This window comes from Amphiura filiformis, chromosome 13 (assembly GCF_039555335.1).
Source record: "Amphiura filiformis chromosome 13, Afil_fr2py, whole genome shotgun sequence".
Classification (NCBI taxonomy): Eukaryota; Metazoa; Echinodermata; class Ophiuroidea; order Amphilepidida; family Amphiuridae; genus Amphiura; species Amphiura filiformis.
Genome location: NC_092640.1, coordinates 43,076,277 through 43,094,083, shown reverse-complemented (window position 1 = coordinate 43,094,083; position 17,807 = coordinate 43,076,277). Strand labels below are relative to the sequence as shown.

The 17,807-nt window shown below is 40.4% G+C and overlaps 3 protein-coding genes across 3 annotated transcripts; all 3 read right to left on the bottom strand.

Moving 5' to 3' along the window:
- Positions 1–917: 917 nt before the first annotated feature.
- Positions 918–2,417, bottom strand: LOC140167683 (uncharacterized). Its single transcript, XM_072190983.1, has one exon. The coding sequence runs from the start codon at positions 2,415–2,417 to the stop codon at positions 918–920; it is 1,500 nt and encodes a 499-aa protein (XP_072047084.1).
- A 2-nt stretch (positions 2,418–2,419) lies between these two features.
- On the bottom strand, positions 2,420–3,850 carry LOC140167682 (uncharacterized). Its single transcript, XM_072190982.1, has one exon. The coding sequence runs from the start codon at positions 3,848–3,850 to the stop codon at positions 2,420–2,422; it is 1,431 nt and encodes a 476-aa protein (XP_072047083.1).
- An 11,638-nt stretch (positions 3,851–15,488) lies between these two features.
- LOC140167294 (toll-like receptor 2) lies at positions 15,489–17,493 on the bottom strand. Its single transcript, XM_072190624.1, has one exon. The coding sequence runs from the start codon at positions 16,961–16,963 to the stop codon at positions 15,770–15,772; it is 1,194 nt and encodes a 397-aa protein (XP_072046725.1). The 5' UTR covers positions 16,964–17,493; the 3' UTR covers positions 15,489–15,769.
- Between the last annotated feature and the right edge of the window lie 314 nt (positions 17,494–17,807).

Below are 17,807 nucleotides of genomic sequence, written 5' to 3'. Positions count from 1 at the left end.
CTATGGCTAAGGCGAACGGGATGGCAGGGCGCTATAGTATTCTAGTTTGAAACATTGAACTAAACAACTTCTGTGTATTTCTTGATATTAACAAATTGATCCTATACGACATAAGTCAGGTTAAATATACACAAAGACCAGATGGAAAATGTCTTGTGCTTTCACCAGCGAGATCATCAGTTGATTGCCACCTGTCTTGGGGAGTTTCGGCCCTCTTATAATCAAGACTCCCTCGAGGCGGGGGGCCGGCATGATGACCTCCCGCTGGTGAGCTACTAAATAAAACTAAAACTCTGCTTCTAGCATCTGTTGCTAAATAAACAATCTGCTTCTCAGAAAATGAAACCGGCACAGGCCAGCTAACCAAAATAGAAGATCAAGCACCAGTTAGCACCCATACTATGTCAGCATGACAAAGCAAGACGCTTTGCCCATATGGGGATACGCCATCACCGTCAAAAGGGGATCTGTGTATATGTACCCCAGATGACCAAACTAGTCTGTAGTAAGCAGACGGGATAAGGCGCCTCTAACCCTACCATGCAGCTGGAATCACTTAACCCTAGCTAACTGGAGTTGATATGAAGGAATGAGAACAAGTAAAAGATATGGCTAGCTGGTCTGCCTGCTCTGGCTGAGGATACTGATGATGTACTTCACTTCCAGATTATCTACTCCTCTGAATGTACTTGGACCACACCCACGACGATCCTGATTCTGCAGCCTCTGACGCTGCCCTGCTAACTGACTTTAGCTCTCTCCTGTTGAAGCCCAAATCTCGCAGCCACTTCTGCAAAGAGTGTGCAACAAAACCACGGCAGCCGACTTCGAAGGGGTAGCAAGAAGCCTTCCAACCTCTATCCTTGCATTCTGCTCTCAATTCTGAATACTTGGTCAATTTTCTCTCATGAGCTTCATCAATGTTGTCTTCCCATGGAACAGTCAGCTCTCCAATGATCACTTCTTTTCCAGCCTCTGACCATATGACAATATCTGGACGGAGTGTGGTGATCAATATCTCTTTGAAATCCTCCTTTGCCATCCAGATCAGCTCTAATACACCAGTCATCTGCTGAAGAAAGGATGCTCGATCTTGAACTGGAACTATATGACCTGGACTGAGAGCCCTCCTTCACAAATGATATGTAACGCTTGGTATTGGTTGGAGCTTGTGAAACATTATTTTGATCAACTTGCAGCTTGACTGCCTCCACTAACACTCCGAGGACGTTATTGTGCCTCCAGGTGTACATACCACTCGCAAGAGCAGGTGTACATGCACTCAGAATATGCTGCAAAGTTCCCTTCTTTCCACACGCAATGCAACAATCCGTCTTGTCCTCATACCAGACGCTCAGGTTGGCTGGTGTTGGTAATAGGTCATATGTTGACCTGCACAGAAATGAGATGCGAAGAGGTTCCATCTGCCAGAGCACGCTCCAAGACATGTTGCGTTGTTCAACATTCTCCCACCGTGTCCAAGCGCCTTGCTTAGCTTGACCTACTGCTGTAGCCAGTCTCTTCTCCTCTTCTGCCTCTCGGATCTCCTGCGAAACCAGCTTGCGACGTTCCTTGTCAGAAGAAGATGACCACCATTTGTGCGTAGTCCAACCAAGCCCCTGACGGCCTAGCTGGGTAGCGCCAACCATCTCCTTGTGCTTCAGTCTTGATTCTGCCTCCTCAACTGCCAAGTTCGCTGTCCACTTTCTCCCTGACCTAACATCCGGCTGGGTGTTCTTGATTACCGGGTCCTTTGAGTCTCTCAGGGTCATAAATGATCTTGCCTTGGCCACCTTGAACTCTTCAACAAGGGAACGCACTGGAAAAGTCAACTTAGTCCGGCTGCTATGGATTGCGATGTTTGTTAAGCTGCGTGGAGCTCCAAGCCACTTCTGGACAAAGTTGTTGATCTTCCACTCCATTGCCTCTACATGGGTTATTGCTACCTCATAGACTGTGAGTGGCCACATAATCCGTGGCATGAGACCATATTGCAAGCACCACAGCTTCAACTTCCCAGGCAAGCCGCACTGATCAATGGCTTCAAGACCTTCGTTGACTTGCCGTGCTGTCTCCTTGACTCTTCTTGTATCCTTCAGATCCTCTGTGTACCAGCGCCCGAGACTCTTCACTGGTTGTTCCTGAATAGTTGGGATTTCCTCTCCACAAAGGGTGAAGTGAAAGTCTGTCAACTGTCCTCGTCTGAGTACAAGACTCCTTGACTTCTTGGTCTTAAACTTCATCCTACCCCACTCCATCAACTGTTTAAGCTTACATAGAATTGCTTCAACTGCCTCTGTACTTGGATTAAGGAGGGTAAGGTCATCCATGAAAGCTCGTATTGGTGGTAATTCCTCTGCACCTCCCAATTCTACACCTGGTCCTGCTTTTTCCGCAGCTCTAATGACGACTTCCATTGCTAGTACAAACAGGATTGGAGAAATTGCACAGCCCATTGGTATTCCAACTTCCAGCCTCTGCCACGTGGTTGTGTACTGTGTTGTTCACTGTTATACTGCATGATGAAGCTTCTCACTTTCTCAGGAATCCACATGAATTCCATGGCAAACTCAATCAGTGCATGTGGAACAGAACCATAAGCATTTGCCAGATCGAGCCATACAACACTCAGATCCTTTCTCATCTTCTTCGATTCCTGTATGGTATGCCATATCATACTGGTGTGTTCTAGGCACCCTGGGAACCCTGGTATTCCAGCCTTTTGCACAGATGTATTGACGAAACCGTTCTCAAGCACAAATGATGAAATTCTCTCTGCTAGGATTCCAAACATGATCTTTCCTTCGACATTCAGCAGCGAAATAGGACGGAACTGGCTCAATGTATTAGAGCATTCCTCCTTTGGGATGTATACGCCTTCCGCTGTACTCCATGACAGAGGGACCACATCCTGCCTCCATACAACTCTCAGCAACCGCCACAGGAATTTCCTTAGCTCACCACACTTCTTATAGACTTTGTATGGAACTCCATTTGGGCCAGGTGCAGAAGCCGATCTAGCTTTGTTGACGAACTTCTCAACTTCAGCAAGTTTTGGTTGCGCAAGTTCAAACTGCACGCCTGGTTGAGTTGGCTTCACTAAACCTGCGATGTTAGGCATTGGTACCTGACGTTGCTGGTCCGAATAGGTTTCCTTCAAATGGTCCTCTAGCTCTTCCTGTGGGACACTAAGCTCTCCACTCTTGCTTTGCTCGAAGAGCTTCTTCGTAAAATGGTGAGGATTCATGAAGAAAGATCTCCTGGACTGTTCTCTTTTCTTCCTCTTCTTCCTTTGTGATTCTGCACGCCGGAGTGACATGAGTTTGGTTCTTGCTTGCTCACGGAGTTGTGCCAGTCCTGGTTTTTCTTCTGGCCCAGCTTTATTCCATTGATGCTTAAGTGCTCGTAACTCCTTCCTCAGCCTACTGATCTCCTTTTGGCGCCTGTTCGGTGTTGGTTCAGGACGCTGCTGCCGCGATTCCACTGTTCCAAATCTCACCTTTCCAAAGTCATAAATCAGATCGCCCATCACTTCTAACTTCCTCTTTGATGTTCCTTTCAGAGTATTTTCCAGCATCATGCTGATATCTTCATCAAATTCACGCCAAGTTTTCTCATCTGCCATTGTTGGCCACTTGACCTTCTTCTTCCTCTCAACCACTTCCTCGCTACTTCCTTGCGGGGGATCTACCTGGGTACTGTGGTCTGAAACCTGACCTTGGTTATCTCTCGTCTGACCTGGAGACTGTTGACTTCCTCCAGAGCGATCCGCTTCGGATAGCAAATTATCTGTGCTTGATGAAGGTGAAGAACTCTCCTCTGCTGCTTCAGAAACAGCATAACACTTCATTCTTGCTTGGTGAATTCGTATGCCTCTGACGCAAATTGATCAGAACAATGTTGCCCAAATTCAGAAAGTTTACCCACCACAAAACTCAAAATTAGTCTCCTTAATCCACAATTTTAGGCTTAGTTACTACATTACGAGCAGCATAATGTAAACTCAGGGAAACCTTGCGGAAAACCTTGGGTTGTACAACCCCTTAACTATGGCTAAGGCGAACGGGATGGCAGGGCGCTATAGTATTCCAGTTTGAAACATTGAACTAAACAACTTCTGTGTATTTCTTGATATTAACAAATTGATCCTATACGACATAAGTCAAGCAACACTCTAAATAAAAATTATTCAATATTGAGTGAAAAGGGAACAGAGCAACAAAATGATTGTTGATTAAATCGTACTCAAATTTAGTAATGTCTACCATATATATTTTTGTATTTAGAGTGATGCCGATAATCGCATTTATATTTCCATAGGTCTTACGGCTCTTGAGTTAAGGCCAATAAGGCAAACTAAAAATTCGGGAATTTTCATGCACATGGGCGGAAATGACACCGCTGATATCAGCCTTTGGATCTCCTTTATAGCAAATATACCATTCCAGCTTATTCCTCTTGTGTGTCAGCTTTATTTGTCTCAATATTCGAGTGCAAACACGGCTAGCTCATGAACCATGTCTATAAGAGAAACTACATGTATAATCCAAAATGTCAACCTCTCTTCTCCCTATATTAGGTCATATGGCTTCATCGATCCTTTGTGTGCTCCCTTTTTAAGGGATCTGGAATGAGCGTTTTGAGCGTTTCGACAGTATTTTTTGTGGGACATGAGAGTGCATCAGACATATCGAATTGCATTCTGAACACGAAGAATGTCTTTCTGATATCAAATAATTTTCATTTTTTTGAAATTCACAATATAATAAAATTTTATGACAAATTATTAAAATTTGATATTTTTCACATTTTTGATATATAACAGTCCTCGAAGTAAATGTTATAAATCTAATGATGTATTCTTAAAGTAAATGTAGCTGGGGGAAAAAGCCGACGATCAATTGAAAATTTTGACCTTTCATGTTGAAGATATGGATTTATTTCCCCAAAAGACCTAATTTTTTTTTAGGTGTTTTGGGAAAATAAATCCATATCTTTAATACAAAAAGTCAAAATTTTCAATTGATCGTCGGCTTTTCATCCCACCTACATACACTTTAAGTATAAATCATCAGATTTATACAGTTTACTTCGAGTACTGTTAAATATCAAAAATATCAATTTTCAATCATTTGCCATAAAATGTGTATTACATTGCGAATTTCAAAAAATCAAAATTATTTGATATCAGAAGGACATTCTTCGTATTCAGAATGCAATTCGATATGTCGGATGTGCTCTAATGTCCCTTAACGGGCAATAAATTCCACCAAAAATGGTTTTGGAGAATGGGCGAAACTATATACACCTTCCAGGGAAAGAGGTGGCGAGTCATTTGGTTTCCTGAAAAAGAACTGATGGAGCAGGTGCGTGAAGAAGATGTAAAGTTCCATCTTGGCCAGATGTTCACCGAGACAAATGCGACGACCTGTGTGATAATATAACAAATCGCCAAAATCATTACTTTTTGTCTTGAAACGCAACATTTATACTATCGACATGATCGAGATGTGGAACTTCAGGCATGGATTGTACATGAAATAAGTGGAATAAAACATTGAATAATTATGTTTAATGATTAGCAAGAAATATGAGCAATGAACATTTTGCATCACACATGAAAATGTTGCCTATTTTATAACATTACTTTGTTAAGAGTAAAACATATGTTTATCATGGCTATGGAATTATATATTTACCTATTGCAAAAGGAATCAGTTCTTCTCTTTCTTTCAATATTCCGTCTTCATTTAAGAACCGTTCCGGGTTGAACTCATCCGGATTTAGCCACAAATCCGGGTCATGGTGAATGGCCCATAGATTAGATATGACGATGCTTTCTTTGGGAATGGTAAATGACCCTAAGGTGGTATCTTCGCCGCACAAGTGCGGGAGTCCCAGAGGTGAAATGGACGCGATTCGTTGAATTTCAAGAAGCGTTGCGCAAGTAAAGGGCAAGTCTGTTTTATCCGCCAGCCATGGTAGGCGATTTTTACCAACTACCGAATCTAGCTCTTCATGAATGCGCTCTTGAATCTCCGGATAGGCCATCATATATAATACCGCCCAGCGTATAGTGGTAGAAGTTGTTTCTGTACCAGCTGCAAAGAGATCCGCTAAAGTCGCTGAAAGGTTCTTATCACTGATAGCGGAATCGTGATTCAATTTTCTGCTCCGTTCTATCTCATCAAGATACACATCGATGAAGTCATTGGGGTCATTTTGGACATGTTAGCAAAGCAAACAGCGTTCTGGGTTTACTGAAAAGAAACCTTTGGAACTGTTCCCCTCGCACTAAAAAGATTGCTTATAAAACCCTGGTGAGACCGAGGCTAGAATTTTGCAGCCCAATCTGGGATCCGTACCAGAAAATTCATCAGGAAAATTTAGAAAAAGTCCAGAGGAGGGCCATTAGATTTGTGAAGAACGACTACAGACGCACCAGCAGTGTTACGGACATGCTTCATGATCTGAAATGGGACACAGAAGGGAAAAGGCTCGGCTCATAACTATATACAAAGAAACTCACACGTTTACACCATCTAACATCAGTCATCACCTGACCAAGAACACTACAGCCAGACGCAGTACTCGCCAAACTCATGAACTTAACTATAACGTCATACGCCCCAACAAAGACTGCTATAAATTCTCACTTTATCCACGGACAATACCAAAACTCGGTGACTGCCATCTATCACCAAAACCGCTCCTGATGTGGCCTCTTTCAAGAACTTGATCGGCGGTAAGGAAATTGAAATTGAAATCGAGAAGAAAATTTAAGTTATCAAGCGAACCGATGCATGATCTGTACGCTGATAGCCACACCACACCAGGCGTTTTGTGCAGTAGCAGACAAGACAAGAAAGATATAATTACGCTCGGCAATTTGAATTTCAGACCGCGTTAGAGTGAAGTCACTCTAGAATAAAAATTGACGTAAAACTCGATGTAATATTTAGTAAGACGATATGGAGCTTAAATTATAACGTGAAATGTTCTTCATTTATGACTGATCAAGTACTAGTAAACATCAGTCTTAACTTATGTAAACGAATTGTGATGGTATGTGCGTGTAGCGGGGCGTATGGGGCGTAGGGGAGAGGGCGAAGGTGTATGTGATAATGTGTGTTAACGAGGGGTGTTAATGGTGCGTATAACCAACATTTGCAGGTAACGTATGTTTGTGAACTTATTGATCATAAGCTATCATGAAATAACATTATAAACAAAGGTGCTTCTGTAAGTCTTGGTTACTAACATTGATGTGTTTGAAGCAGATAAACTAAAACTCCTCATTTCGTTTATATGACTGCATCGATATTTCGTTTTCCCTTATATGGGCACTTGGTATAACATTAGTCACGTGTTAAAAACTCCACCAAGAATGGTCTGGGAGAATGGAGGAAACCATGGACAGCTTCCAGGGAAAGAGGTGGCGAGTCATTCGGTTTCTTGAATATGAACTGATGGAGCAGGTGCGTGAAGAAGATGTAAAGCTCCATCTTGGCCAGATGCTCACCGAGACAAGTGCGCCGACCTGTGTGATAATATAAAAAAAATACCAAAATCATTATTTTTTGTCGTGATACACAAAATAATATTTATAACATCGAAAAGCGATCAATGGAAATATATATTTACCTACTGCAAATGGAATCAGCTCTTCTCTTTCTTTCAACATTCCGTCTTCACCTAAAAACCGTTCTGGGTTAAATTCATCCGGATTTAACCACAAATGCGGGTCGTGATGGATGGCCCATAGATTAGGTATCACTATGCTTCCTTCGGGAATGGTAAATGACCCTAGAGTGGTTTCTTCTGCGCATGAACGTGGACCTCCAAGAGGGACAGTAGACGCGATTCGTTGAATTTCAAGAAGCGTTGCGCAAGTAAAGGATAATTCCGTTTTATCCGCCAGCCTTGGTAGGCGATTTCTGCCCACTACCAAATCTAACTCTTCATGAATGCGATCTTGAATCTCTGGAAAGGCCATCATATATAGTACCGCCCAGCACAAGGTGGTAGAAGTGGTTTCTGTACCAGCTGCAAACAGATTCCCTAAAGTCGGTGCAAGATTCTGATCGTTGACAGCGGAATCGTGATTCAATTTTCTACTCTGTTCGATCTCATCAAGATACACATCGATGAAGTCATTCGGATCATTTTGGACATGTACTTTCTTGTGCGCATTCACAATATCAAGTACAAATTCCTTTATATCGTATATATTTCTTTTCAGTCTCTTGAAATTAGTTGGAAGTAGATACTTGGTAACAGGAAAAAATATCATCATTGAATCGAGGGTGAAGCTCTCATTAAGTATGTGCATCAGGCGTTTGAAGCTAGGATCCGAATAGTCAAAGCGTTTGCCAAAAACGACCGCACAAATCACATTGGATGTTGCTTTGTTAAAGAAATGACAGGGATCAAACGAGTTGGCTTTTAAACTGCAAATTTCTTTCGCTAGAGATTCCACTTCTTCCGAGATGTTGTCCTCAAAACTTCTTTTGCCTACTCCGAAACTGTGTAAAGTTGTTAGTGTAAATCGTCTTTGTTCTTTCCACTTTTCCACCAGACGAGAAGGCTACGGCTATCAAGAAAAAACAAACAAGAGAAAACGTCGTATAAAAGTAAGTTGTACTTAGGTTGTCATCTATGTTGTAAATACATAAATATGTGAACTCGTATTCGTGTTGTGACAACTTTATTTTCAACGTTGAATTTTCGGACGTTGATATAACGTCATTATGACGTATCCAAGATGGCTACCGGATGCCATTTTGAAAATTGAACTTTTGAACCACAGCCTAAGATTAATGTAATACCACCTTTACTTACGGAGAGTGTAGAATCCATTTCTGATGATATTTTCTGATTGCAAGGTCAAGGTCTGACTCCTGACCCACACCCTCTTCAAAATCCTCTCCCTCAGCATCCTCGATCTCAACACCCTTCTCATCTCCAGCCTGAGCATCTCGTCTCCTAGTGTATAGATTGCAGCATAGCAGCAACAGTATGACGTGCACGAAATATAATATATGTCTTGGTGCTGCACTTCTTGCCCTATATACGCTACACTGACACAGAATTACGTTGTTATCCTGGAACTCTCACCCAAAATAAGTTATATCGGCTGACTCATCGGGTGGGGCTTGCTTTTCTGCTACTTTCCACAACATGACATGCAGATGTGTCCGCAGCACATGCTACAGCAGGTTGGCAGACGTTGGAGGCAGTGCTATGACTTTCTTCTACTGAAGAATGTGAAGTGGGTGGACTCCAATGATGTCCCAGCGGCTGACCATACAGAGCAATGAAGGTTTCAGTGACTATCACCATCGGAGCTGTCTGTGTGATACCCACCCCACCCAACACATCAGCTAATCCGGGGAAGTCCCCCTTGAATGTTTAGTATACTGATCTTCAAGTTGCCTTTGCCATGCGGCTATGATGTTGTTTCGCACCCGGTGAGGGCGTGCATTCCAAGCAGCTGCAGAAATTTAGGCCCAAGGTCAGCGCACTTGGCATTGATATCCAGTAGTCCCTTCCCATCCCTCCGTCTGCACCGTACACCCAAGAAACCAGTAGAACAAACACGTCCATGCCGTCACTAAGCACACGGGTCACTCTCTGGTCACAGCTGGCAACCTCAAGGACATAGGAGATCATGGTGACGTTCGCCTCATCGTGACCAAACATACAATCGTCCTGCGTCTCCATTGTCGCATTCTCTCCTGGATTGAAGGTACACAACATGTTCGCAACACCAGCATCCGCTTAATGCATCTCGGTTGGGCAGGGGACTTCTTATGGAGAGCTCATAATCCATGATAACTTCACCAGCCCGCCTCATTCTCTCATGATCCTTTGCAGAGACATCTTGTCAAAGGCAATGACTTCCTTAGTACCATCTTAATGCTCTGCGTGCTAGCCATGCGCTTCAATGGAAAAAGTTAAAGTTTTGAAATATTTTCTCAAAATATCAAGAGCTATCTTAAGAACTACTGGATCAATACTAGGCATGTTTGTACTCATTTTAATGCATTTTTCATGCTGATTCCAAATATGGTCATTAAAATTTACATTTCTGAATTTTTTAATTTTAAATTTTTTTTGAAACTTGTCGTCTGCAGTCGACACCCGCGTGAAGAGAGTTAAATGACCCTGTATGGACGCATCGCAATCAGATCCGAGTTACTGCCACATATTGTCCACAATATCGTCATTTTGGAATTTAGTTTGACAAAACCAAGTGAATATTTGGTACTCACTACAATATTTCGTCATACTCATCGGAGGACTTTATCAGGTGATGACTGATTTGGTCATCTGATCCACTTTCCCGGGAAACAAGTTTGAGTGGTTTCCGGAGTTGCTTCTCTTTTGCAGACTTCAGAAGTGGATCGTAGACGTGACACCCCAAAATCCCTTAAAAGTGATATTTAATAATACATCATTCTATGGGAAGTGGTTCAATTTCAACTTTCAAGATGGCGTTCTCTAGGATACTTGAACGTATTGCATCTGACCTTGACCGTGAATTGAAAAACAACATCAGAAACCCCCAAACCACTTAAGTTAAAGTGATATTATACATTATTCTAGCGCGAGTGGTGCAAAAGTTCATTGTTCAAGATGGCGTCCGGCGGCGATCTTTGATACTTGACCTTCAGCACCTTAAACCTGACCTTGAGTTTAGAAGATAACATCAGAAATGGATTCTATACACCGAAAAACCCTTAAAAGTGGTATATACATTGTTCTAGGGCAAGTGGTTCAAAAGTTCAATTTTCAGGAGGACGTCCGGCGGCCATTTTGGATTTATGCAAATTACCAGAGTTGCCCAACTTGCAATTTTGGCAACCAAGCTGAATTCTTCTAGAACCCCATGCGATTACAAGCAACAACAAAACGTCACAGGAAAAACCATTTCTAGGTTCAGGAAATAACAAACACAAACTGGGAATGATACATACGCTTTTCATCGTGCAGAGTCGGTTATTACCAAACCGGGAGGTTGTGACGAAGAGAAGTCGCACATCACTAAAGCCCTCACTAAGTGTGGGTACCCCCAAGTGGGCATTTGACAGGCCCAACAATCCTAAGGACACTTTCAAACCGCTATTAAAGGACAGTAGCAAAGGATAAGTTGTTATCCCCAAAGTCAAAGGCAACTCCGATACCTTAAAACGTATCAAGTCAATGTCAAATCGATCAATGAACTGGGTCATTCTGCTGCAGAAGGCTGTAGTCTTAACAATCCAACCAAAAATTTCAGGTGAGCAACTTTATGTGTTGTGAACAGAAATCAAATTTTGATCAAACTAATATTTCGACTTCAAAGTTTACTTACCTCCACTATCTTGTTTAAAATCACGTTGAATTCTTGGTCTATCGCTAATATCTGGATTATTCAAACCTTCTTTCACAAATTTGAAGTTGTTTAAGACAATTACCAACTTCCCTCCAATCTTCATGCAGAACACCGATCCGTACTTTTTGGCCAGTTGATTGAGTAGTTGAGCCGGTGGTAGTCCAGTACGATACATCGATATGGCAAGATTGGGTAGGCATCCAACAAGTGGCCAACCCCATGGACCTGGTGGTAGATTTGTGGGTCGACGTACCCACCATAATAAAAACAAAAATGCAACCACACAGAATAGGGAGGTTTGTAAACCAATGTTAACGATGAAAGTCATGATTGACGACGAGTATGGCAAATTCTGTAAGTTTTGTAAGTTTACCAGTCTATTAGGGCACAGTTTGCCACTGGGGGTTCTCCTTGGCTAAAGGTATACGTGCACATGCTACGGTTTTGGGGGTACCTTTCCAGCGATTTTTGTTTATTGATGGGTGAGTTTTAATAGCGCCCAATTAGGTAAAGTTGGGTGTTCTATATATGGTATTTTTTGTGTAAAAACAATGGGTTACAACAGGGATATGTATAGTTGCAAAAACAGCAAAAAGTAGATATAGAGAAAGTCAGCGTTCGAAAGTCTGTTTGGCACATTCCCGGGCAAATTTTTTTGGAGACCCCCCGGACCCTTTCCGTTCATGGATATGTGTTTAGTACTACGAGAATTTGCGCTATCCTGATTTTGTATAGATATGTACCCATCCATGAAAGGTATAATGTCAATGCCAGTTGTTGAGTTCATATTTCTTACATAAAGTATCAGGCACAATACATATATGCATAATATAGAAATAAAACTATACGATAATACCGCAACTTAGTATTAAGGGACGCACCATTTGACTTTCAGGGGGATTGGAAGTTGACGTCGAGGGGAATCGATTTTGCCATCGTGTCGATTTTTTTTGGCCAGGATTATTTTTCATAAATTTTCATGCATCATTGTATGCACAGCTAGGTGGTGACAATTTTTTTAGTGATAGTGGGGATTTTCCCCCCAAACCTTCCAGGAACTCAAATTGGTGTACTGTTACACATTTAGTCACCTACAAATCCAAGATGGCGTCCAAATCGGTCACGACCTTTACATACTTTGATCATAACATTCTATATCAAAACGTGATCATGACGCGATTGGTCTCATTGAAAAGATAATTAATATTTCTATTTTTTGATACCAAGGTTAACGGGATACAAGTAATTTAACAGTAAGATCTTGGGCCACAAAGATGCTTTTTTTTTGGTATTTTTGTTAAAAATACAACTTTGTACATTTACATTTTATTTCATATTTCAAAAAGTATTCGACAAATCGAATTCGTATTTTTTTCAAAAAATTGACCTAAATCCAGATACTAAATAATATGAAACTTACAATTGAATACATGAATACAAAACCCATGCAAGTCCATGGGAAGTGATTTTGAGAGAAAAACCTGTGTATCATTTTAATTCCTTTAAGTTAGATTTACCTGGTCAATATGGTCAGTTTTACGTGCTAATGAGTAGATTAAACTGTATAAAGTATGACGATTAGCATTTCAGGGACTTTGTAGGGTTCATTTTAAATTTTGGACTTGGGTGGTTTTTTGAATCATATGCAAAGACAACAACGTTGGAATGAGATTACCACTAGTAAGATAATACAAAATAATGCACACAGGTATGTATAATGTTGATAAGTGTTCTGCCATGGAATATAAACCACGCACGTTCCTTTATTAAAGCCATTTTTTTTTTCAAAAGTCACTCTTCAGCAATGAATGTGTTACAAATGGACCTTTATACATACTGGATTTCAATCAATGTGTTACAAGACTCAAATCAAGGAATTGGGTGGTTCTTTCATACATGCTATTTTTGAATGTACTGGTCGATTAATATCCCCGGTCATTCTATGTGCATGATGTGTGTGGTATTATTTGGCATATTTCCCGGGGCGGTTCTTCCCGGGGCGCGACATTTGGGGCACCAAAATGAAGATGGCTAAAAAACGGGGTCGAAAAAAACCAACTCGACATGAAAAAGATGAAATAGCCGTTATTGTAGTGTATGAATTGGTGGTACACTGTGCACGTAGCGCTGGCGCCGTTTGATGGTGTCAAAATACATATCGGTATGTTTAATTGCGTTTAAAAAAAGGGACTTATCGCTTTAGTCAGTTTTTCGACGAGAAAATTCGCAATATTCGCCTTGCTTTGGATGCCACCACAAAGTCTGATCTATCAGGCGAGTGCAAGATCCGAAGATGTCGAAAAGTTTATCAAACGCTCAGCTATAAAGACTTGTCAGTTGGACCCTCTACCTAGGCCTACCTGCTTCACACTAACTAAACAGTGTCTTGAAGATCTGATTCCATCAATCACCTCAATTGTGAACGCGTCCCTCCAATCCGGCGTGTTCCCTGATTCCTTGAAGCAGGTACTTGTTTGTTCATTACTTAAAGCCATATTATAACATTTGCTGAGGAGGACGCCCTCACTGAATTTTTTTAATTCATTTTTTACACGATTAAATTGTACTTTATTAAACCAATATAGCCTGCAAAAATCAAGACTCTAGGTGCTGCAGTTTTGTCAAAATCCGAGATTTTGAATAAAGCGCTTTATTATTACGATGGAATTATTAGTCGAACGCATACACGATGTTCTGTTCATAACGCACAGTACGTACACGGCATGCGGGACGGTGATATACACAACAAAAGGTCGTACTATAACATGACCGAAGGAGTGGTACGTATTGGCGACATGTGCGCTGGTAATAAATACCAATTTTCTTTGCTTTGCCGTAGTTGTTCGGCTCAAAAATAAAAGGGGATATAACTAACAGTAATAAGTGTTAGCTTTTAAACAATAAAAGCTAACATTTTATGGCAAAGAAATGCTAATCTATTTTGTTTGAAAATGTTGTAATATGGCTTTAAGAAAGCTAGCCTGGATACAGAGGAACTTAAAAACTTCCGCCCTTTCTCCAACCTATCGTTTCTAGGAAAAGTAATTGAAAGCGTTGCCATCCACTACTTACCTAAATTACAACTCCCTGTACTCAAAGAACCAGTCTGCTTATCGGAACTTCCAGAGCACAGAAATAGCATTTGTACGTGTCAATATAATGATCTGTTTCAGGCGGTAGATGAACACTAAGAAGCGATTATTGTACTTTACACCTATTTATTTACTACTCCATCTTGCTGAGGCGGCTGAAAGAGCGTTATGGCATTTGTGGATCAGCATTGCAGTGGTTCTCCATAACAGGAAATCATCATTCATCTGTCATCACTGGGGATGTAGCATCAGATCCGGTTACTCTTGACTGGGGAATGCCCCAGGGATCTGTACCAGGAAAATTAATATTTGTTGATCTTCAGCTAAAACACTAAAATATTATAATACCTTTATTTACATCCCTGAGCTTTAGCTAATACACTAAGATATTATGATATTATGATACCTTCATTCATTATCTTATAGGGGTACTACACTTTCAATAAGTTTTGTGTCTATTTTTTGCATTTTCTCAAAAACTAATAAACAGTGGTAATAAAGTTATGTATATTATTAGTAGGAATCCAATTACTACACTGGAATTTCAGTGACCCAAGACAAGCGGTTTGTTATTTATGATAAGAAATAAGGTACCGCTAGGATGTACCTCGTTTCCTATCATATATACTGAACCGCTTGTCTTGTATCACTGAAATTTCAGTGTAGTAATTGGATTCCTTGCCCCAATAATATACATAACTTTTGTTACCAGTGCGTTATTATTTTTGGAGAAAATGCAAAAATAGTCACAAATTTACCACAGGGGTGTAGTACCCCCTTAATCCCCAACTTCTACACTAAAAGATTATATAATTCCCTCGATCACATTCTTGATCTCCAGCTACCACACTAAGAGAATATAATACTCTCATTCACATCCTTGATCTTCAGGTAAGACACTGAAAGATTATAATACACTCATCCACATCCTTAATATTTTAAAGTATGACATAATGTTGCATGATACACAGCGACAACGCCTGGTAAATAATTATATTGTACAGTTTACATGGTTTAGGGAAACTAAATCAATTAATACACGCGTATCTAATATGCACGCCGCTGTATAACAATATACAAAATAGAGTTGACATTTCTATTCGCTCCTAATCAATAATACTGAACTACCCTATTGTTAGTAACGACCAAACAGAATAAAAATCCTACATTGTTGAGGGGACAATAAAATAAGCAGAGTGTCACCGTGTCTATAGAATTCCTGAACGATTACACGAAAAATGCACACGGCATTGCATTTACGATCTCCCGTGACACCAGATACGAGACTTATTTTTTTGCCTTATCGATCCTCGTCAAATCTATGATCGACTCGTACAGGTTTACGCAGTTTCATCTTCAACTGATTCCAGAACAACTCTTGTCCAACCAGATCTTCAGGCCACTTCAGCACTTCCTTGTAACATAATAACTGACGCAGCAACAATGTCTTTTTGCAATCAGGAATTTCTCCAATTTGTACAAGAATGAGTACATCAGCTTTGTCTATCACCATTCGCATTTTTGCAAAGTGTAATTGATAATGACACCATCCGTCATCCATGAAATTCTCTGATAAAACTGCGATAGTTTTGCGACTTTGCTGAATGCCATGACATATGGCATTGAGAATATAATGCCCTGCTGGAATGTCACCTCTTTCTTTAAGACAAAGCCGGAACCGTTCTGGTCCATCTTCAATGTTTGCAATGAGTTGATCATTTATCCATGCTTCATTATCTTTGTGGTAGGCAACATAAGCATGATATCGACGTCGCATGATTGGTGCTTCATATGGGGCATCAACATCCTCCTCATCATCACTATTGATATCAGCATCATCATCATTATCTATATATCGCTGATATCTTCTCTGACAACACAAAGTCCAGCATTTGTAATGTATGCGCCATCGATATTTATAAGCTACACATATTATTACACCAATAACAATTAAACCTGACACACTTGGGATAATGTAGAATTCCAGATGCAGACGACAGTCTAAAGTAAATTCGGTAATACCAAGATTCTTTCTGATTGCAGGAGACTTACACTGGTATGGAAGCTGTGGATCTATGTATGTTTTTGTATCTGTCAGTATCCAATGTTGCAGCGGTATTATATCACAAGTACAAGCAAATGGGATGCCTGCAAATTCAACATGCTTCAAGTGGTATGGGTTTTTCATCAGAAAGGCAGGTAGCATAGTTATTACATTGTCAGATACAATGAGTGTTTGTAGACCATCGATCCCTTTCAAAGAATTCAAATTGGCAAGTTTGTTTCCAGCCAAATTAAGATAGATGATGTTAATCATGCGATGAAACTGATTCTCTGGCAAGCTTTCTAGTTCATTATGACTGAGATCCATGTATTTGAGCTTCACCAGTGAAGAAAAGTCATTTCCGTTTATATCTCCAATATTATTATTACTCATATTTAAATGTTGCAGACTATGACTCTTTAGAAGAAATTGGTCAATTGATGACAACATGCAGTCTGTTAATGTTAGCTTTTCTAGTTGAGGAAAGTCAACATTTGCTACCCCAAAATCAAATATTTTTCCTTCCAAGTCAGATAAAATAAGTGACTTGAGATGTGAGCAGTTACCCCATACAAATGATTTAACAACATTGAATCTAAGTTTACTGAAGGAAATGTTCTCAAGTGCAGGAAATGAACTACACAATGGAATACCCTCTGTATTTATTTCAGTGATTGTTTTAGCTGCTGAAATACTGATGGATCTGAGGGGCACAATAGTGGTAGTAATGATGAACCAAATCGAACCTAAGCCGACTGATATTCTATCATTCAAATTCACATGAGTCAGGTTTTCAAATAATCCAAGGTCTATATTATAAATAGGGTTACCTGAGATATGCAATGATTTCAAACTGAAACCAGTAGAGTGCCTATCAGAGCGAATGTTCAGTATGTTATTATTGCTCAAATCCAAGTGTTCTAGGAAGTCTGCGAGCAATACCAGAGCTTTGTAAGGAAATTCAGTGAGACCGTTACTCCAATGATTTTAGGTGTGATAAGCCCCGAAAAGCATATTCTGGTAGCATAATAGGAAAAGGATTCAATAGTGCTGCTATCTTCAAATGTTGTAGGTATGGAAACATAATAAATGCATCATCTTCGATTATCGTTTGATGATGAGGAACCGAAGGAACACTCATAATTGTCAATGATAATATAGATGATTTCAATGACTCTGCCCTCACTGTTTGAAACTTAGAATCATCATGTACAGCTAGATTCAGCGTTGACAGTGAAGCTGGTAACTTTGTGATTAGTTCTGACCATTTGGTTTCATTCCAATATTCAGTATA